The sequence below is a fragment of the Lemur catta genome, chromosome 10 (genome assembly GCF_020740605.2).
Source record: "Lemur catta isolate mLemCat1 chromosome 10, mLemCat1.pri, whole genome shotgun sequence".
Taxonomy (NCBI): Eukaryota; Metazoa; Chordata; class Mammalia; order Primates; family Lemuridae; genus Lemur; species Lemur catta.
Window position 1 is genome coordinate 19790385 of NC_059137.1, and position 23077 is coordinate 19813461.

Consider the following 23077-nt stretch of genomic DNA (forward strand, 5'->3'; position numbering starts at 1 on the left):
TATTGTACTTTCTACTACCTAACCCCATGAAAGGTCAAATCTCCAGGAACTTAAAAATAAGTAATGAAGATAAAAATTCAAAAAGAGGGAGGGCTAGATTTAAGAAACAACAAATTCTGCAATTAAATCGGGAGGGTTACTGACTAATAACTCAGGATGCTTCCTTCACACCAAAACCGAATTTTCATGCTAAGTGTACTATAGACCTGGTCAAGTCCACCTCCTGACAAAGGAGTTTACTTTGGTCATTCAGAACCTTGTCTCAAAGCAGCTAGCTTTCAAAAGTCCCTGGGGTTTTGACTGAAATCTCATTGGTTAGGAGCCAGGTCTGTCTTGGTCACTTTTGGTAACCTTTGTACTTAGTGTGGTTTCTGGGCCAGAGCAAGTACTCAATAACTAAATGAAAGAAATTTACTAATTACAGAATTGAAGCTGCAATAAATTCCTTGATGCATCTTGCTTTAGCAGAGATCAGAGAACTACTTATATATATATAAAAGAACAAATATATATATTTATATATATAAGAACAAATAAGAGTATTTGTTCATTTATTAATTCTTGTATGTATAAGTTCAAACCAAAAAAATATATTCAGCTTCATTTTATTTGATACAAATACATTGTGTATCTGCTATGTTCTAGACAGTGTTTGGTGTTGGACATTCACAGATGAGCGCCTTAGATATAGTTCCTGCCTTCATAACACTCACAGTCTACAGACAGTCTATACACAAACCAACTGCTGACAGTCTAACATAAATACGAGATAGAATTAGCTATTTCCTAAGAGAGGGAGGTATGCATACATAATAAAGCCATGCCAAATCTTTTTTTAATACTATATGATGGAAATAATATTAGATCATTCCTCAGACAATTCAGAAGAAGAAAAGATCGATTTTGGTTGAAGTTAACTGGGAAAAATTTCAATAACAGATTTTTTTGACCTACATCTTGAAGGACTGATAGATTTGTTCAGTAAGAGATAGCAATAGGGCTTTCTAGAAGCCTTCAAGGCATCTGGAACCCTCTCCCAATGATAACTGAGAAATGACAGCATCTCCAAAGTGTCTGTCAGCTTGCTTCATCTCCATAGCAGCCACGGGATGTCTTGTACCTACAGGTTCTGATTCCAGGGACTGATAGTATTCTCCTATGAGCCAGGTGTTTAGAAATTATATAGACAGAGCTTGAGTCTGGTCTTGAACCATAACTCCTTTCCTTGGCTTCCCAGGACAAAACAATGCATAAGATTGTGGTTCAGAGCCCTGACTTTGGACTCAGAGGGACTCGGGTTCAAATCCTGACTTCACAACTTAATAGATACCTGAACTTGCAGAAACCACTTAGTTATTCTATGCTTCAGTTTATTCAGCTGCAAAACAAGGATAAAGATACCACCTGATATAATTTTGTGAGAATTTTAAATTGGAGATTTAAAATGCCAAGCACAAGCTCTGTCAAAATAGACACTTGATAAATGATAGTTAATGATATCTGTACTACTTTTATTATCCTTGTGATTATATCAACTTCTCCCTGATCTGAGGCCTCTTCAACCAATATTTGGTGATCTAATACCTTCCTCCTCCAGGAAGCCCTCTGTGAATTTCCCAGCTCAATTTCCTCAATTCTCTCATTCAGCTGGCACTGCCACCAAACCTTGCTTGTTTATCTTCCTCTAGTTTCTGAGATCCCTGGGAACAGGAGAAAGCTGCTTACTCAGCCTATTTTCCCCAGCACCCAGCACATTGTGCACCCCATAGTGAATAAACAGCAATTAGACCCGGAAAGAATCTTAACATCTATACTCTCACTATCGGCTAGGGAGTATGCACCATGTTTCCAATCTGCAATGGCACTTAAGAGTATCACAAATAATAAATCCACAACACATGGATTTAAAAGCAATTGCATTTTCTGACCCTTCAGGAGGAAATTGTAAGCTTTGGGATTATAAAAAACATGTTTATCTTCTCCATTGTTGTATACTTCATGCTTAACTCAGGGCTTGGCATGTGGTCCATATTTAATAAATATATACTGAAAAGATGGATGGTCAGATGGATGGATGGATGGAACAGTGAAAAACCCTACAGAAACAAGAAGTCTAGAAATCTCTTAACACAGACGCTCTCCAAGATCCCACCAGTGGTATTTCTCTCTGGAGACCTTTACAATGACCTCATACTAGAAATTACTGGAAGACTTTCATGTGAACTTTTAAAGGTTTTTTTTCAAGATTTGCTGAGGTGTAACTGATAAATGAAAAGTATACACATTTAAGGTATACAATGTGATGATTTGATGTACATATTCATTGTGAAATGACTACCAGATTCAAGCTAATGAACACATGCATCACCTCATATAGTTACCTTTGTGTATGTGTGTGGTGAGAACACTTAAGATCTACTGCCTTAGCAAATTTGAAGTATACAATACATTATTATTAGCTATCGTCCCCAGGTTGTGCATATGCATTTCTTTTTGAAGCCTTCCCAGTGATCTGGAGGAAGAGGTAAACCTCAATCAAATCCTTGACCAAAAGGCAAGATCTCTGTGTTTTAATATCATATTTATCACTAATTAGATAGAGATCTTCTCTGGGTGTTTCAGGTCAGTTATTCTTTTGAATAACTAGATACATGGCAAATACGTTTCATGTCATATACTACATTTGCTTAATTGGATGTGGCTTCCTGGACGGATAGATCCAGAGTGATTCTGCAGTGCAGCTCCTCGGGAGTGAGGTGTTGCTGATCAGCAATGTGTGCCACGTACTCCGGAATGATGCTGTGGATGCCACGGGTTTGGACTCAGCGATCGTCTACAGTTGCTTCTAAGTCCCACTCAAGCATGATTTTGACTCTGTAATCTGATGTCTGTCTGTGCCTTCGGAAAGTACTGAGAAGCTGGGCCAAATGTTTCCCGTTAGGAACATAGTCTTGAAAGACTAAACCACAGGCAGTCTGTTCTGGAGAAAGCCCAGGCTCGGCGGCGCGGACAACCATCCCAGTAGCAGCACTGCCTCGGAGAAACGTTGGCCAGGAGACTGGCCTCCCAGAAAAGAGCCCCACCCCAGGCTCGCTCACTTGCTTGTCTTGCTGCTGAATTAGAATAGATAGGCTACGTGGAAACCAGGGCTGTAGCCACAGCCTCTTCACTTTCCTCAAAATTTCAGAGTATCCCTGTCACTTAACAAACTGGACCACTAATGTTTACGCACTCTGATGGAAAAAGCAACAGTGGGCAAGAGAGGGCTCCCCAAAAGTCTCTTATGAATCTCTTCCTTAAGAGACTAGCCTTCTGCTAACTGCCTTCTCTAAACAAAAGATACAAGTAATCATACAATACCAATACGCAGCAGTTACTAAGATCTCCTTCCTTTTAAGTGCTAGCTGCTGAGTAGTTTGCCTACATTATCTCATTAATCTCATCTCTCTTACTTGCAGTTGGAAGAACTTTATTGTGGGGTTGATATTGATATTACCATTTTACAGAAAAGAAAACTGAGGCTCAGTGAGGCAATGTTGCATATCCAAGACAGCTACTAGATGGAACCCTACGGACATGCTACCACCCAACCATCTTTTACCTAAAAAACAAAGGTGATTCCGTATGGTTCAAGCTAATAGCAAGTGGCAGAGCGAGGATCTAACAGTATTTGATTCTAGAGCAGATATTTTCAAACACCTTATTGATCAAATCGATATTGTCAATTTTAACATTTATCATTCTCCCCAATAAGTATCTGCTTACATGTCTGCTTTCTAACTGGACTATGAACTCACTGAGGGCAAGACTTATCCATCATTGGTTTCTGAAACACCCTACCACCCCCAGGCTATCCCATAGCCTGTTCTCATTCATCTCTATTGGATGCAAGAATAAATAATTTTTTAAATGAATTAATTCTCAGTCCTCTGAGATACCTGCTAGCTCTCCTAGCATCCTAACTGGGCACCAGTTAAGCCACCATGCTACTTAATTGGATAACTGTTTCTCAGTGCTGGAATTCAAACACCTGGGGCATGGAGGGTCTTTAGCTTGGCAGTTAGAGTTTTCCCAATTCTTTTATGACACAGGTTGTTCTGGACTCACTCAACTGTGGGGATCAGATGTCCTTGGAAGAAAAAAATACACACTTACGGCTGTTTCCTGGCTCCTCTCTCTCCCTGACACATTCCAAAAAGGAATTTATGGATGTTGGGAAGGACAAGGGGTGAGGAATTTCTAGAACATTTAAGAACGCCCATGTAAGCAACTCTGTGCTTGACAGACTGTGCACAATAAAATTCTTGTGCCTGTAAGCAAGAAGAAAAATTTGGTCTGAGCTACCTCATGTGTTGGGAAAATGATGTGGAAACAAATTCATCTGCATTTCTAAATAGTAGGAATCCTCCTTGTCCCCCCAAACCTAGGATAATTCATGTACGTGCCTGAGTGAACAAGATAAATGTATTCTGCGAGCTGCTAAAAGTGCAGTCATAAGTAACCAATTCTGAAATATGATTCTAGCCAGTTGGAAGTTTTTTTCTTTATCTAAAAATGAAATTGTTTATTCTCCAGCTGTGACCAGGGAAAAATTCAAAGATTGTTGATTTCTTCATCCAGCAACCGTCTTTGTCCTGTGGTGAGATGCCTAAAAATAACTTAGATTATTCAATGCTCCTTCCAAAAGTTTAGCTACCAAACAGCTCTACTGTTTTGTTTTTTTTTTTAAAAAAAAAGGAAAATTTGACAACAAATTAAGAGGCACCTTGAAATATAAAATCATAAACTAAAAAGCCATTAGGACAGGGCTGGCATGATCCTGGCCTTGGTTGCCCAGTCTGTTAAATGAAGTGTGACCTCATGGTAATGTTCTGAGTAAAACTCCATAATGCCAGACTCTGGAGAAATCTTCCTACACTGGTAACATCTAATACCAAGCAAACTGAAATAAAAAAGATTAAGTCCTAACCCCTCATCCCCCCAAAAAGGCTTCAGGACCATTGTTTTTATCTTTTTAACTTTTTGTAGGAGGCAGAGGTCACAACCGTAGCAGGTATTTGGAGGCCAAGGACTAAATACTAACGCTGTGCTCTGCCCAGCCTTCTCAACAGATGCCTGCCCACGGTTAGGCACCAGCTGTGCAGACGTGCAACACTGCTTACTGGGCTAAGGACAGCTCTTCACACTGACCTTTAATGTCCTTCTCAATGTGGCTTCTACCAGCTCCATGTAGTCTCTGCATTTCTACTGCTCTATGTATTATTTTACACCCCAGTAGAGCAAGACCTCTCCGTATTCCCTATGTGCTACCCAACCTCTGCATGTATCAGGTGCCCATAAAGAAAAGCTGCTGTTATTACTGTCGTCCTCTCCATTCTTCTCCTCACCCGCGTGTTCCCACTTCCTTGCCTTTTTCTCATGACGTTTCTTCTTTCCAGACTGCTGCAGTCTCCCATCTGTACCACTCACTGGAGTTGTATCCATCTACTTCTCAGAATCTTGCCTATCTCAAGTGCCACTGCTTTCAAGGTGTTTTTCTTGATCTCCTCAGAAAAGAACGTAGCCTCCCTTCACTTTGAGCATTAATGGATCTAAGTTAGCCAATCTCTTTTGTTACTTATTATATCATTATTGTAGTCACGAATGTATCTCCCTGAGTCTCCCAACCCCTTCTGGATACAAGGTTTCCTTTCTGATTTATTCTGTATTTGATCAGTGTTGTTATTATTGCTTCTGTTATTATTAGCTACCATATATTAAGCACCTACTATGTACCAGGCACTGTGCTAGTACCTTAACATATATCTTCTCATTTCATCCCCTTCTCCCATAACACCATGAGATAGACATATGTATCCCCATGGAAGAGATGAGGCAAGTGAGACTCAAAGAGGGAGAGGGAGTGGCCACAAGTAGCAGCTACTAATATGGAAGAGCTGAATTCTAACAATTCTAACACAGATCTATTTTACTCCAAAGACCAGACTCTTTCCCCAACACCCCCAGCTGCTTCATAACAGAAATGTTTAGATGGCTGAAGGAAATGGACTGAGTGCCCCCAAACTCTGGAGCAAAACAGTGCAGGGTCAGCAGAGGAACAGAAGTCATGGGTTGTCTATGACAAGCTCTACCAGCTTCTAAGGGAAGGCTGAGGCAGAGCAGAAGGAGGTGTTGTACAGCGCCAGAGTGGTTTTTGGAGCAACGCAGCTTTGGTTTGATGTGAGGAGAAGATTCTTATGAGAATCTAAGGTGTGCAGAGAGAGAAAAAAAGAAAATATTTCCTGACCCAAGGGCAGGGTGTGGGAAAAGATGCTGACCTGGGACAAGGTGGTTATCTCTTCAGATTTGAGGAGGACAATAGTCTTAAAGACCATTCCCCACTTGTACCCGGATATGTTCGAACATGTAAAGTACAGAAACCACAGTGCACATGCTTGTGTGCTTATGTTTAAGTGAGTTGCTTAAAAGATGCCATCTTTTCCCCCTAGTCTCCTGGCACCTGTGTCTGAGGTACTCACCCATTTTCATTAGACAGGAAACTTAACAATATCAGAACTTTCTTATAGCCTCTCTTTGAGCCTCAGTTTCCTTGTTTTTGTACCACAGGTTTAATAAAATCAAGCAACCTTCAAAACCAGTACTGCTCAATAGAGCCTCCTGTGACAATGCAAATGTTCTTTATCTGCACTGGTCTGTACTGTACCCACCAGCCACATGTGGCTATTAAGTACTTGAAATGTCATTACAACTGAAGAATGAGAATTCTAATTGTACTTAATTTTAATTAACTTTAATAACCTTATGTGGTGTATTAGACCGAACTACTCTACACCAACAAATCCAAATTTTTTTACCTCTTCTGAAACCTCCTATCTCATAGGGAAATGGTAGAATTTTTACCACCAGATTAATTATGCTTTGAGATGTTAACAGGAATGGAGACACCTAGAAGGTCTCACAGAAACAATTCCACAATTCATTCATTTAGTCCTAAAAATTTCTTTTGATAAAGACAGAAAGCAAAGTCTGATACACATATGCATTGTTCTGCATTAGATGTGTTTGCTGAGGCAGGGTACAGAGCAGGATAACATGTTTAGCTTGGAAGTACCTTTGTCCTGTGTATGTGACCCCAGTACTCTATGTATTGAGACAATGAAAAGGTTACATGTCTTCCTGATGCCCTCCTTTGCAATCATTGACTTACCAGGTTTTTAAATCTCACTATAAAAGATACACACACACACATACACACACACACACACATACACACACACACTTAGATATATACGTATATATGTATATCTTCCAGGGCATACTTCATATTTGTCTAAATACACTGACAAGTTTCCACTTCCCTGCAGAACTCCTATCCCTGCTTAAACACAGACCTATATATGCCAACGTAAGAGTTTCCAGGGTTAGGAGAAAGAAAATTCTGGAAACAATATATTAATCGAAGTCCATAATTTCCACTACAAAAGCTCCTTTATTGAGCTCTTGATGTTGCCAAAGACTGCGCCATGTCTTTTGTACACGTTATCTCATGCACTTTTCACAACTATTCTATGAGGGTACTCTTACCACATTTATTGATAACAAGACTCTGGCTTATGGTCATAGATAATACTTTGCACAAGGAAGAGGTAGTGGTCAAACAGTGATTCAAACTCAGTGGAGTTTGTCTACAAAACCTGTGCTCTACAACGCTGTTTGATTTCTTCTGGTGCTTTGGAGCTTGCTGCATTCTCAAAGAAGCCCTTTCTATTGAGTGACAATTCCAACTTCAAAAATCTTTCTCCTGTTGTGCTAAAATTTGCCTTCTTATAACCAACCCTTCCTCCCTGCCTCACCCCCAGCACATACACACACATGGACATTGGTGTTTATTCTGTCCTTAGGGGCCAAAAGAGACAAACAAGCTCCTTATTCTCCAGGATTTATACATGGTAACCCTGCCCCACTCAACCCTGGTTTTCTCAACTACAGGATAAAGATGCATAGGTTGGCAGTCCTTTATCCTACAAGATATTTCCAGACCTTTCGTTGCTGATCATTTCCTATACAGATAAGAATCCACTTGTGCTTTTTAAAGAGTCTCTGAAGAATAAGTTGCTCATTCTGAAATATAAAAGCTCTACTATCAGAACACGATTCTTCATATCTAACGTAAATGTCTCAAACTGCAATCTCAAGTAATTTTCCTAGGTCCATCCTCAAAGGAGACATAAACCAGCCATTTGTCTGCACAAGAATATTTTACATTCTTAAAGGTCATTTACTTGCTCCCTAACTTTTCTCTCTCTCATATAAATATTTCTAGTTCTAGTAAATTTATCTTCATAAGGTTTACCTCCTCCCCCATCAGTGACTTCTGCAACTCCCCTTTGATCTAGATCCAAGTGGCTGCTGAGCTTAAGACTAGATTCAACTAGGAGGTCAAGCTCAAATTTAAGCAAAAGGAGGCTACTGGTGTGGACTCTTGCTTGGTTTTGTTCTCAGAAGTGTAACAAAATAGCAGCTACTGTTTAATGAGTGCCTACTATGAGCCTGACACCATGCTGGATGCTTTATGCACAGGTCTCTAATCTTAATTTTCTCTGAAATGTTTTTGATTCCTGTTTTATAAATGCAGTCATGGCTTAGGGAGCCTAAGTAGCTTGCCAAAGTTACGGGATTACTGAGTGACATTTGAACCCAGATATGTCTAGTTCCAAAACCTAAGCATTTTGCACAACACTGAAAATATGATGAGTTTTCCCCAAAGTACAAAACCATCCACCCTCCTCAGACTGCCGTGAGCCAACTGGCAAATACATAACCCACAAGAATAACACATGCTCCCCCAAACAATGCAACATCTGCCTGTGCCAGTGCACAACTATTAAATACACAGTGAAAAATTCTCACTCTACTCACACTCTGGTCATTATTACCCTAAACTCATTGCCTTGGAGTCTCAACTAGCAACTCCAATGGCTTTTTAGATGGAAATTTAAGTCATTTAGCAACACACACAAAAGTGTTGGGTAAAAGTCCAAAAACATTTCAAGCTTGGCCCATGGCCCTTCCTCAAAAAAAAAAAGAAAAAAAGAAAAGAAAGAAAGAAAAAGAAAAAGAAAGGCTAAGAGTTGATAGGAAGGGGCTGGGAAAGAAGGACTTTGTGAAGGTGAAAAGAGGTAAAGCTGCCATTCCAAGAGAGTATGCAACCAATAAATATTTGTCCAGTAAACAAATAAGATGGCCAAATTGGTTTGAGAGAAGAGAACATGCCAAGATCTCCTCTCCATAATAATCCTCATTCAGTAGCCTTACCTACATCCCAGCCCCACAAATTGTTATTTAGGAAATGGATTTGAATGAGAAAGCATGCTCAGAAGATTGTTCGTTTGTTTTGTGTTGTTTTGTTTTGTTTCTTTTTGGCTTAACCAGGGAGTAGATGCCTATTACATAAATAGTTGGTAAAATATCAATGTGATTATAATTAGGATGCGGTGAGGGTGTGGATAGGACATTTTTGGTTAAATGCACAGCCAGTGCTTTCTCAGTCTCAGACCCTTGACCAGTCGTGTAGAAATGCTTCTCCATTCCGTTTCCCCTGCCACATCTGTTCTGCAAAGGCTTTCTGCTGTCAGGATGGAGGTGATCAGTTGGGATTAGGTTGATATAGTCTATTATTAGGATAAAATCTTTCTGGGAAAAAAGGTAGAAACCTTCTTATAGGCTGAGTGATCCAAATACCATAGCTGGTTGGCATAAATAGCTAACTTAGAATGTACAAGGATAAGAATAGCGTAGGCAGGGGGAAATGTCAACTTGTGAAATGGCTTATTAAAAACCAAATAGCTCTTCAGTTATTTTTTGAACTACATTCAGGTGAATTTCCCAATTAAAGAGGACCATGAATGACTTTATGTCATCTATAGATCATTCTCACATGCCTCCAAGGCATTATTTGGGTCAATATCATAATACCCAAAGTTTAGCCATGTCTTCCTATCTTTACTTCATTTCTCAACTGCCTGTGATGACCCCCCTGTCGTCTGCTGCGCAATTGCCCATATGGGTGAGTAGCCATAAGACAGGTGGATACAACGTCACAAAGTGAGAAATGTTCCATGGGAGCATGTTTTCCTCCATACTCTATTTCCATCTAATCCTTCTCACTATTGAAGGCTCAGCTTAAATTTCGTCCTTTCCAATAAGCCATGCCATATCGTTCTCCTGACAATTCTCTTTATATTTTCCAATTCCATAAGCAGTTATATTCTACAGCACATAATAAATCCTATGCATTCTTTCTTGCTTCATTCCTACATATTGAATGGATGATTTCATTTTCCTCTCGATTCTATCGTTAAGTCCTCTAATGGTATACACTTGGTTTTCTATTTACTTCTACCACCCATAGAACACTGATTATTGTGGAAAACTCTGTAAGAATTCTATAAGTACTTGATGGCAGAAGCCACCTAAGGCTTGTGGTGCACATCCTTCCTGAGCCATCTCTTGTCACGAACCTCAGATTGGACGACTGGTTCAGGAATGCTCTGTCTGTAAACTGGGTTTTTGAAGGTTTTGGAAATAAGTCAAGGAGAAGAGAAACTGAGGTCCAGAGAAGTAGAAAGCTGTGCTGACAGCCACATGACTAGTAAGAAGCTCGGCTAGGATTAAAGCTCAGTTTGCCTTCTGGAGTCCTTCATTTTAACCTCTGCCTCTCATAACAGAAGAGAACCAGTAGATGGTGTTAAACCCAATTTTGAGGATCAGTGATAAGAGGCCGGTGTAGTAATTCACTCAGAGGACTTAGTTAATAAATACTGAAGATACTAATGAATACATAATGATCTCTGCGTCATTCTTTTAGCGCCTCCATTAGCTATTATGATCTTCAATGTACAGAAAGTGAAATAAGGCAACAAGAAGTTATATAACTTGCCCAAGGACCCAGGGCTAGTGCTGATATACAAACCCATGCCTGTCTTATTCCCGTGTTTTGTCCTTTCCCCTATACCCTGCTATCTCCCTAAATCTCCTGAAGTTGAACAGTGTGTCAAGTCATGACTTCAAGGTTGCAAAATTTATAGCACCACAACAGCGATGATATAAACAATGAAAGATTTTCAGGAGAGCTTCAAACACAGGGATACAAAAATCAAAATTCACTTGCAGTTATAGATATTCAATAGATTCGATTCATAGCAGATACTAATAAGTTGATTGTTTTCCTTTGTTTACTTGTAGAAGATAATTCTGTCAAGCAGACCAGGGACAACTGGTTTGGATTCTACTCTGTGCGTCTAAATCTTCAATTCTGCTGAGAGTGAGACGCTCTGGGACCCTAGAACCCCAGAAACACCCTGCCAAACCCACCTCCACCATGGGGGCCGCGACTCGGCTCTTGGCAGGGGTCTTTCTAGCTTTGCTCGTCCTGTCTACCGAAGGTGGGGTCCTCAAGAAAGTCATCCGGCACAAGCGGCAGAGTGGGGTGAACGTCAGCCTGCCGGAGGAGAGTCAGCCGGTGGTGTTTAACCACGTCTACAACATCAAGCTGCCGGTGGGATCCCAGTGCTCGGTGGATCTGGAGTCGGCCAGTGGAGAGAAAGACCTGGCCCCCACACCGGGGCCCGGCGAAAGCTTCCAGGAGCGCACAGTGGATGGGGAGAACCAGATCGTGTTCACGCACCGCATCAACATCCCCCGCCGGGCCTGCGGCTGTGCCGCCGCCCCTGACGTCAAGGAGCTGCTGAGCAGGCTGGAGGAGCTGGAGAGCCTGGTGTCCTCCCTGCGCGAGCAATGCGCCGCCGGAGCCGGCTGCTGTCTCCAGCCCGCCGAAGGTACGCGCCGGTGGCTGGCCCGGGCCCTTCCCTGCACAGACGGGAGAGATGAGGCGCACAGCGGGATCCATCCGCTGCTTCCAGAATGGTTTCCCTGCCATTCTGGAACTCCAGCCTCATGCCGTGGTCTTTGCAAAGAGATTGCATGGTCAAATGAATGTGGAGAATGTAGCCACCTCTCTCCTGCTTGGAGTACTCGGAGCAATAAGTGTTTCTCGGAGGAATTTTCAGGCCAGTGAGAAGCCCTGCTTTGACAAACCCTATTTCACTTTAATTCTAAGTTTCTAAAACTTATTTGACCATGAAATCTACCCATTCTGCACCCCAAAACCTATGACTATACCACGAAATTTCTGCCCGGAAGAGAACTCTCTAATAGGTACTGATATAGCCCCATCGCCTCGTTGGGGCTGGAGGAGCAATAGGGAAACTGAGGCCCAGAAGGAAGATGGGGTTCCTCAAGGTCCCAAAATGAGTGGCTGAGTTACGCCCCAGTGTTCTTACAAATGCACAGTGCTGTCTGTGGTAGTGCTGAGGCCATGAGAATTGGGGAAAATGTTCCCATTTAGCAGTGATGAGGATGATCACATTCATGAACCAAGCCCCGTCTGTGTACCAGGCTTTGTGATTAGTATCTCATTTAACTCTCCCAACAACCCTGTAAGATAAGGTTTAACTCTCTCTTCTGCAGACCTGAGACTCAGGGAAGTTCACCAACTGGCACAAGATGACACAAAGAGTAGTAAGAGACAGGCAGGGGCTGTGAATGTGCCTGTGTGTCTCTCCCACTGGTGCCCTGTCCCCATGGGCATCCCATATTGTGGAATTATGTCATCTTCATTCTCTAAAATTGATAGAGCCACAGGAGTTTCAGAGATGAAAATCTCTGTTTTTTGCCACTCAAAAAAAATTACCAAAAAGTACTTGGAACCACCCTAAGTGAACTAGTCTTATGGTTCTACAGGACATGCTCTAGGTTTCTAAGGCAATATTTTTTAAAAGTTTTCTTTATGCATAATTTAGTTTGCCTTCCTCTTCTGTCAACTCCCTGGCAAAATGCAGATGAGAATACAGAGTAGGACTGATGCTATGTAGTGAGTTAAAATAATTGTTTATGACAGTGCTGTCCAATGAAAATATAAGGTGAGCCAGATATGTAATCTTAAATTTTCCAGTAGTCATATCAAAGAAAGGAAAAAGAAACAGGTAAAAATAATTGTAATCATCTATTTTATTTTATTTTACTTTATTTTATTTTATGCAATAGAGCCAAAAAATCAGTTTTTCAGCCTGGAATCAATATAAAAATTATTAATAAATATTTTACATTCTATTCTTTTATACTAAGCCTTTGAAATCCATCTGTGTATTTCATACCTACAGCACATCTCAATTCATACTAGCCACAACTGAATGCTTAGTAGCCACATGTGGCCATTGGTTATTATACTGGACGGCACAAATTTAGATTCTCAGTTTTCAAACCAACTTATTTTTAAGTTTACTTTCTTTCTGCTCTCAGGAAGGAAATAAGATATATTAATATTTGCACAACTGTATCTAGGTACAGAGAATATAGAAGTGACTTCAGTTTCTTCTCATTAGACTCCATGGAGATCAGACTAGTGACTCTTGCAAGTCCAGCGGAGACAATAGACCTCCAAGTGTGGGGTGATGTCAGTCCTGGCCTCACAGTTCCCAGCTCGGCCACCACTCAGCCTTCAGGACAGAGAGGGACAAAAGAGAGAGACACAAGGGTTTTCTGGGGACAAAGCCAAACTGAAAGGTGTCCTGATAAAATTAGAAAGCCACTCCTTAGCTGCCTCACTTCAGTTATGGAAAATTAGAATGTTTTGGTCATGTAAACCCACTTACCAACTTGAGTCCACCCAAAATAAACTTTGGGAGAGAAAACAAAGACAACACCAGGCATAAGAGTGAGCTCCTAAGGTCGTCTTTTAACTCTGACGGAAGCCCAGGGGAGTGAGCTATGAGAAACTGAGCACTAAAGAGTCTTTCCTAAATGTGGCACAGCTATTGGCCTTAAAAAGTCAGAATTAAGTTCAGTGCAACAACTAATTTCTTGGGCATCTCTTACGTGCCTGACCTTGACTTGGCACTGGAGAAGTAGCAACATAGCCCAGTGATGCATTTCCACAAGGCAATGACTCATACTCACTGGAGTCGTGGGACTTCTTGAAAATGCTATAAAAACTATGAATCCTCTCCCCAGGGGGTGGAAATACACACACACACACACACACACACACACACGCATGCACGCACGTACGCACACTCCTACACACATAATCACACACTATCTTTGTGTACAAGTCTGAAATTTGGGGGAACACAGGTTAAGATTTCCTACCTGATGCAGTTGTGTGTGAGTTCCATCTGATTTCACACACTGAACAACTGGTTTTCCAGCCAGGTGGAGTCTGAGGCTGCAACCACCCTCTGGCTGATTGGAATCTGGGCATCTCCAAGGAACTCGGCTGCTGGAGCCCGGCTGACAGCTTCTGTTCTCTTTCTTGCAGGCCGCCTGGACACCAGGCCCTTCTGCAGTGGCCGGGGCAACTTCAGCGCCGAAGGATGTGGCTGTGTGTGTGAACCTGGTTGGAAAGGCCCCAACTGCTCTGAGCCGGACTGCCCAGGCAACTGTCACCTTCGCGGCCAGTGCGTGGACGGGCAGTGTGTCTGTGAGGAGGGCTTCACCGGCGAGGACTGCAGCCAGCTGGCCTGCCCCGGTGACTGCAATGACCAGGGCAAGTGTGTGAACGGGGTGTGCGTCTGTTTCGAGGGCTACTCGGGAGCTGACTGCAGCCGGGAGATCTGCCCTGTGCCCTGCAGCGAGGAGCACGGCACGTGTGTGGACGGCAGGTGCGTGTGCCAGGAAGGCTTTGCCGGCGACGACTGCAATGAGCCCCTGTGCCTCAACAACTGCTACAACCGCGGGCGGTGCGTGGAGAACGAGTGTGTTTGCGACGAGGGCTTCACAGGCGAAGACTGTAGTGAGCTCGTCTGCCCCAACGATTGCTTCGACCGGGGACGCTGCGTCAACGGCACCTGCTACTGCGAAGAAGGCTTCACGGGCGAAGACTGCAGCAAGCTCACCTGCCCGCAAGCCTGCCACGGCCAGGGCCGGTGCGAGGAGGGGCAGTGCGTGTGCGACGAGGGCTTTGCCGGCGTGGATTGCAGTGAGAAGAGGTGCCCTGCCGACTGTCACAACCGCGGCCGCTGCGTGGACGGGCGGTGTGAGTGTGACGACGGCTTCACGGGAGCTGACTGCGGGGAACTCAAGTGTCCCAACGGCTGCAGTGGCCACGGCCGCTGTGTCAACGGGCAGTGCGTGTGCGACGAGGGCTACACTGGGGAGGACTGCAGCCGGCTGCGGTGCCCCAATGACTGTCACAACCGGGGCCGCTGTGTCCAGGGCAAGTGTGTGTGCGAGCAAGGCTTCCAGGGCTACGACTGCAGTGACATGAGCTGCCCTAATGACTGTCACCAGCACGGCCGCTGCGTGAACGGCATGTGCGTCTGTGATGACGGCTACATGGGGGAAGACTGCCGGGATCGCCGATGTCCCAGGGACTGCAGCAACCGGGGCCGCTGCGTGGATGGGCAGTGCGTGTGTGAGGATGGCTTTGCGGGTCCTGACTGCTCCGAACTATCCTGTCCCAACGACTGCCACGGCCAGGGCCGCTGTGTGAACGGGCAGTGCGTGTGCAATGAGGGCTTCATGGGCAAAGACTGCAAGGAGCAAAGGTGTCCCAGTGATTGTCACGGCCAGGGTCGCTGCGAGGACGGCCAGTGCATCTGCCACGAGGGCTTCACAGGCCTGGACTGCGGGCAGCGCTCCTGCCCCAATGACTGCAGCAACTGGGGGCAGTGCGTCTCGGGCCGCTGCATCTGTAGCGAGGGCCACACTGGGGAAGACTGCTCGGAGGGTGAGTGCCAGTGCGTGGACCAGGGTGACCACAGTTGGGTGGACATCTAGTATGTGTTGCAGAACCGTGAATGCATTTACAAACACACACACACATGAGCTGACTCTTTGATTCTCATTCTTTGTATGTATTAATATATTAAACACACACACATGCTGACTCTTGGAGGGGGCCCTGGTCATTCACTTATTACAGGGCTACCTGCTCAGAGAGGTTGTGTAATTGGCCCAGAGACACACAGTCAATAAATCCCATAGCTAGCATTTGAGTCTGCCTAACTCATCCACACAGAGTTTAACATCCAGGACACAAGATGAGGCAGATTAAGGGGTAACCTCCCACTTGCTAAATATCAACCTCCTTTTCTACTCTCCCTGACCTCAAACCAACACTAAACAAAATCTCTCTTTTTGGATAGAAGTAAAAATTCAGCTAAATTGAACAGATGGTGACATTATATAAAACCAACTGTTTTAAATGCTAAAAACTAAATGCCTAATGTCCACAAGATAGACCTGTCTCTTAATTGTCTTTTGTTACTATTTTTTATCTCAAGAACTGTAAGCTTCCCTAAGGAAGCACTGTTTCCAGCAGTTAGCACAGGGCCTGGTGTATAGTAAGTGCACAGTAAACACTGGTTAAATGAAAACACAACAAAGAATGATGATACTCATGTTGAATGAGAGTCCTATTTGTACTTCAATCATCCACCCATGTTAATAATTGTCATAATGGAGAGTTTATGCCTTGATTAAAACTATTGGTAGCCAGGAATAAATAAATGGCTCCATGTTTAACATGGCCGAGCAGGAAAGCCCAGTTGGAAAGATGACCAGGCTAGCAGGGAGGACATGTGAGTTCTGAACTCCACGAGGTAACCAAACTTGGGCAAGTGCCTCTGCCTCACTCCCATCTAGAAAATGAAAGAGTTGGACCAGATGAGCCCAGAACATCCTTCCAGTGCTAAGGATGTGTAACTGAAAGTTCAGAGCTGGGGGTCAAGCTCAGACTGCACTTTCTCATGCCAGTGGCCTGAATCTGAGCTAAGACCCAGGGCATGGAGAAGTAGGAAGAGCCAGAACAGTGAAGGCCACTTTGCTGACCTGGGACATCAGCCCAAAGGTGATGGACTAATGGACAGCCCCGACAGGTCCTAAAGAAGGACGCAGCAGGGGGTCCTTGATGAGTTCTACAATTTAGAGACAATGGATTTCAAGGGAGACAACTTCAGATCTCTGTTGCTGACAATGAAAGAGACAGGTCAAGGGAAACAAACCTATAGGGATTTTTATAGAGCACATCACTGACCCCAGATGTCCTTTCTTACCCTTGCCAGTGTCGCCTCCCAAAGACCTCGTCGTGACAGAAGTAACAGAAGAGACTGTCAACCTGGCCTGGGACAATGAGATGCGAGTCACAGAGTACTTGGTCATATACACACCTACTCACGCAGGCGGCCTGGAAATGCAGTTCCGCGTGCCTGGGGACCAGACATCCACCACCATCCGGGAGCTGGAGCCGGGTGTGGAGTACTTTATCCGGGTGTTTGCCATCTTGGAGAACAAGAAGAGCATTCCCGTCAGCGCCCGGGTGGCCACGTGTGAGTGAGCAGAGCTCTTCCCGGCACCTCACCTGCCCTCAGCCCACTGGTGCAGAACCCCCCTGCCTTGGCTCCTGCCACCTTACAGTTGTTCTTTGTACTTATACCAGTTAAGAACCTGGAAACCAGTTAAGTCCACTGAATAGATTCTTAAAGAAATTCCTCATTTTCTATTAATATAAATTCTCCCTTCTTGTCCTCCTGTATCCTTCCTGCGGGAGAGAATGATTACAGATAATGCTTAACAAGTGTTTACTATGCACCAGACTTTGTCTTAAGCACGCTACATAGACTCATTTAACCCTGTGGGACAGGAGCTATTATTGAGCCCATTTTACAGATGAGGAAACTGAGACTCCGAATGGTTAAGCATCTCATCCCACACAATACAACTAACAAATGGTAGAGGTGAGACTTGAACCCTGGCAGTCCTGGCAGACTTCTGCTCTTAACCACTCTACTACCTTTCAATGGAGTTCATTGTCTATTTTCTTTTTTTAAGTGGAAACACTAGGATTCAAGTTATTCCTTTACGAATTTAGCATCAGTATAATTACCTCCATACCCGAAAAGCAAGCTGTGGCTAGAATTTGGCCCTTTCTCGCTTAGTTATAATAACACTGGATGACGTTTATTGAACTTGTGCTACATGCCAGGAGCCAGGCCCAGCAGTCTACAGGGAATATATCATTCAACTCTCAGTGCATTCCCAAGGAGCAGACATATTTACACACCTCCTTCTCCCAGGTGAAGAAACTGAGGCTCAGGGCACATAGTGCAACGTGCCCAATGTCACGTTGTTAACAATGGTAGAGCTTAGATTCCAGCCCAACACTGTCTGATTCCAAAGCCTGTGCTTATTCTAGGTTTAACCATATGAAATTGCCAATATTGCATCATATGTTTCATCCTAATGTTAATTTTCATAATGCCTCTCAGCAGACTGCATCCCACAAGAACCTTTAAATGACCCCAGCTCTGGCTGTCAGCCCCTGACCACGGCAGGTGTCCACTTAGGGTGCAGTGGAATCCTGGCTGTGCTGCCCCCACCACACACCTGCCCCATCCTTACGTCTTCTTTGTGCTGTTCCTTACAGACTTGCCTGCACCTGAAGGCCTAAAATTCAAGTCCATCAAGGAGACATCTGTGGAGGTGGAGTGGGATCCTCTGGACATTGCTTTTGAAACGTGGGAGATTATCTTCCGGAATATGGTAAGGGGTGCAAGGGAGCAGGCGTATCAGACCTCAAGGACCTGAAAGATGGTCAAAGTGTTCTGCAGAATTTTATACCCACTCAAATTCCTTAGCTTTGATGGAGGACAAGGCTCTAATTAGCACCTTGTGTGATTGCATCTATATTTTAAATGATGTTGGTTTTCCCCTGATTTTAATAAGTGGGTAAGTACACAGCACTCAGACTGAGAGCCTACATGAATAGAAGTTAAGTCATCTCCAGGCTCCAATTGCCACTCATTGTCTTGCAAATCTCTCCTTGGAGGAAAAGAAGAGAAGAAGAAATGGTCTCTCTCTCAAAATGTCTCCAGATTTGAGCAACTCCTCTCTCCAGGCCCAAGGGCACACTGAAGGCTGGGATCCTGGTTTCTGAATTTAAGCTAGGCTCTGCCACTAATTAGCTGTGTGACTATAGAACAATCGCCCTGCTTCTCTGATGCAGGCCTCAGTCTATCAGAGGAGAGATGGAGCCGGTGGCTTCAGAATTCCTTTGGCTCTCACATTCCGTCATTTGACTTGCATGTCAGAGGTGAAGAGAGCTTTGCAAGAGGGAGAAACGAACTTGAGATGTGTGCATAGTGAGTGCTTAACGAATAGATGAAAGAGTAAGAGAAACGAACTAATGCAGAACGAATGAATCACATAAATACAGAGACTGGCACCTCCTTTAAGGCTCACCAAGCTGCCTGTATCTTTCAGAATAAAGAAGATGAGGGAGAGATCACCAAAAGCCTCAGGAGACCAGAGACCTCTTACCGGCAAACCGGTCTAGCTCCCGGGCAAGAGTATGAGATATCTCTGCACATCGTGAAAAACAATACGCGGGGCCCTGGCCTGAAGAGGGTGACCACCACCCGTGAGTATCACCTTTAATGCCATTGGTGCAATGATAAAGGTGGTTGTACGTGATAGCACTGGGTTGAAAAAGTGCCTTCTTGTATAGCATCTGTATCATTTCGCTTAGGCTTTATTTAAATTGAAATAACAATTCTGCAGGTTGGTGATTTGGAGTCGGGCTGGGTTCAGCAAGTTGTCAGTTCTTGACTGGGCTCACTCATGCATCTGTGTGGTCGAGGGGCTGGTTGGCCTAGGGTGGTCTCAGCCAGGATTGTGCCTTTCTGCTAGCTTGGACTTGTTCACATGGCTGTCGAACAGGCTCCTAACTGGCATTAGATCATTTCTGCCAAAGCCAATCCCAAGGCCAGTTTATATTCAAGGGATAGGGAAACATCCATCTCTTGACGAAGGGAGTTTCAAAGTCACATTTCACAGGGACATGGATGCAGGAAGATAAATAACTGAGGCCATTACAATCTACCACATCATGTAACTTACCATTAGCACCCAGTTGTATGACAAAGGCAGGGCAAATATTAATGTTATTGTATTTGCAGAGTTGAAACTAAGGCTTGGAGAAGCTAAATCACCTTACCTCACACCACATAGTTAATATTAGGAGGGTCACAGCTTTAAGCCAGAGTAAGTGCAATACTTTTAACCCTTTTACCACTAGCATTGAAGAGGCTCTGGTTTATGGAGAATGTTGATTCCATATTTGTAACAGGAACCTAAATAAAATTTCACTCAATACTAATAATGTCAGAACTACTTGGAGTAGAATAGGATTTAGCACTACTAGATCATTCTGTGGGAAAAAGATCTGAATTTGAAGGTGTTCTTCCAGGAAGGAAATTTTTAAAAAGAAAGAAAGAAAGAAAATAATTTTGCATTGCCATATAGGAAAATCTCTTTATTTTCTTCAAGATAACATATCTGCCAACTCTTTAAGGAATTGACTTTTCTTGGCAGGGGGTTGTTGGAAAAGTTAAATCTGTTGACTAATGGCAAGAAAGAACATCTTACATTTAAATATTTGCACATTTTGCCTTAGCTAAGAGCCAACTCATAGGATTTTCTCCTTCATAAGCAAGTGTTTTCCATCATCCTTACATCTCTCTGTGGTAGGTAGAAGGCACGTACCGACAGGAAAAACTCATTAGCTCACCAGAAAGGCACAGAAAAGATCAAGCAAAAGCTATTTGCCGTTGAGAAGGCACATTGAAAATACAAAAGACATTTCTTTTCACCTGACCTTTTCCATTTAATCAAAATTTTGGGATTGGCTGTTTTGTTTTCTTTTTATTTCAAGTCAAACATCCCAACATTTGAAGTTTCATAATCACATAAATACCAACATTAAGGGACAGATATTTACCTGTTTCTTTTGCTGATACACCTGAATTTTTTTCAGGTTTAAAGGACCTTAAACTTTCACTGCAAAATGCGTTTGGCTCCTTCTCCCTGGCATCTATATGGAGGTTGTACTGTACCTATTTTGCACAGGAGAATTTGTTTGAAAGGCATTGTCATGTAAAGGGGGAAGAGCATGGCTTTGGATCCAATCAGTTCTGAGTGTGAATTCCATCTTCACCATTCACCATCACCTCGGAAAAGTTCATTACTTTAAGCCTCAGATCCGACATCTGCAAAATGGATTTATGGCATCCTGCTTGTGGTGGTGTCATAAGCTCCATGCTTGACACATGATAAGCACAGAGCAACATTAGTTTCTGCTGTTTGAGGGTCTCAGATCCAGGAGATGTCTGTGTCCTTGGCTGCATCCAAATTTCTTTGATGAAAAGGGTGCTAAGGAAAGTAGTAGGTATGATTTGGATGCTTGCTAGCAGCTATAAAAACGTAGGACGGGCAGCTTCAATTTTTGTAGCATCATTTTTGGGTGTGTGCTTTAGTTGTTAAAGTAACATGGAAAAGCATAATTTTTATTGTGCGTTTTACGACTTTATCATCTGTGAGCTGAGACTGATATGTCAATACCTAGACTTCAAAAGACAGACTGTGTAGCTTTCTCACAATCAGCTATGAATTATTCCTCTTTCTCATTCCCTGCATAAAGCCAAGTTGCTTTCATTTGATATTGTTTACTGAACCAATGCTGAACATACACACTTAACTATTTAAAAACAAGAAGAAAAAAATATTTACTGAATGCATAAGATTTGCCTGTCTCTATGCTGGGGGTTAAGAAAAGCCAAAGATCCACTCTCTGAATGAATGAATGAATGAATGACTCCATTTAAATAGATTCAAACTGTAGAGAAATTTGTTGCAGAACAATGAGAAAGGTGCAGTATTAGAAGGCCCTTGAAGGACAGTGGCAGCCACAAGGAGGGAATGTGTTTGCCTGGTTGCAGCAGGGTTAGAGAAGGCTTCTCCTTAGTGAGATTTTGAAGGATAGTTTTTTAGAGGGGGGAGGGGTGTCCTCAGGGGGAAGAAAGAAAGCAGCGGCATGTACAGAGACCAGGTGGTGACAAGCAGCACGTGTGCTCCCAGAGCCCCGAGCAGCACGCTGTCAGAGTACAAAATGCAAGAGTGGGCAGAGCAGGAAAAGCCAAGATGAGCATACAGATAGGCAAGACTTGAGAGAGCAGTGACTTTCTTGCCTGAATTCTTTTCATCAGAAAAATACCTTTCCATACACTGTCAAGACAGTCTTCTATCTCACTTTTCTGCTTCATAATTCTGATGGACAATTGTCCACCATCCAGGAAGTTTTGCCTACTTAAAAAAATCAGAGAGATTAAGTCAATCTTTTTCAAATGAAGTAGCCCCTAAGCATGTTTCCTCAACTTCTAAGAACAGTAACAATAATAATAACAAAAGAACAATCCTTTTTCACGTGTCTGCCCTGTGCCAGGCTCTATGCTAGATGCTTTGCAAGCTTTATCTCCTTTTAATTTGAAAACAAAAACAAGAAACACTGGGGATACCTGCCATTATTCCCACTTGTAGCTTATCAAACAGGAAATGGAAGCTCAAAAAGTTAAAATAAAGTCAAGTGATCAGCGTACACCTAAATATACGTCCACAGGTCTGGAGGGCTGCAATGTCCTCTCTCTGCTCGGCCCCTGTCACGGTCCTGACCCCTGACACTGCTCTGTCTTCTGCCCATCATAGGTTTGGATGCCCCCAGCCAGATCGAGGTGAAGGATGTCACAGACACCACCGCTTTGATCACCTGGTTCAAGCCCCTGGCTGAGATTGACGGCATCGAGCTCTCCTACGGCGTCAGAGACGTGCCGGGCGACCGCACCACCATCGATCTCACAGAGGATGAGAACCAGTACTCCATCGGGAACCTGAAGCCCGACACCGAGTACGAGGTGTCCCTCATCTCCCGCAGGGGGGACATGTCAAGCAACCCAGCCAAAGAGACCTTCACGACAGGTAAGAGGCCTCTTTCTGTTAACAGCCCCCCGGTAAAGAAAGGATTGAAAGATTTCATCCCATTCCATGTCGGGGTGTCATCCAGGAGGATTTTACAGTGAGAAAAATGGAGGGGGGATTTCCACTACTTTAAATTTCATTTTAAAATATTGCAACAATTGATTAATTTTTTAAAGAAAAAATTACCCAAAATAATCTTCCAAGGTACTTT

At 43.4% G+C, this 23077-nt stretch overlaps 1 protein-coding gene across 5 annotated transcripts in view; it reads left to right on the top strand.

The window, feature by feature from the left end:
• Positions 1–23077, top strand: part of TNC (tenascin C) — a 91272-nt gene that overhangs the window by 15615 nt on the left and 52580 nt on the right. For all 5 annotated transcript variants that reach the window (XM_045563840.1, XM_045563838.1, XM_045563842.1 and 2 more), the window contains exons 2-7: positions 11245–11837; positions 14378–15787; positions 17124–17387; positions 18485–18600; positions 19321–19477; positions 22597–22866. In XM_045563840.1, coding sequence (XP_045419796.1) covers positions 11381–11837; positions 14378–15787; positions 17124–17387; positions 18485–18600; positions 19321–19477; positions 22597–22866 — 2674 coding nt within the window. In that variant the 5' untranslated portion in view covers positions 11245–11380. The remainder of the gene's footprint in view (positions 1–11244; positions 11838–14377; positions 15788–17123; positions 17388–18484; positions 18601–19320; positions 19478–22596; positions 22867–23077) is intronic.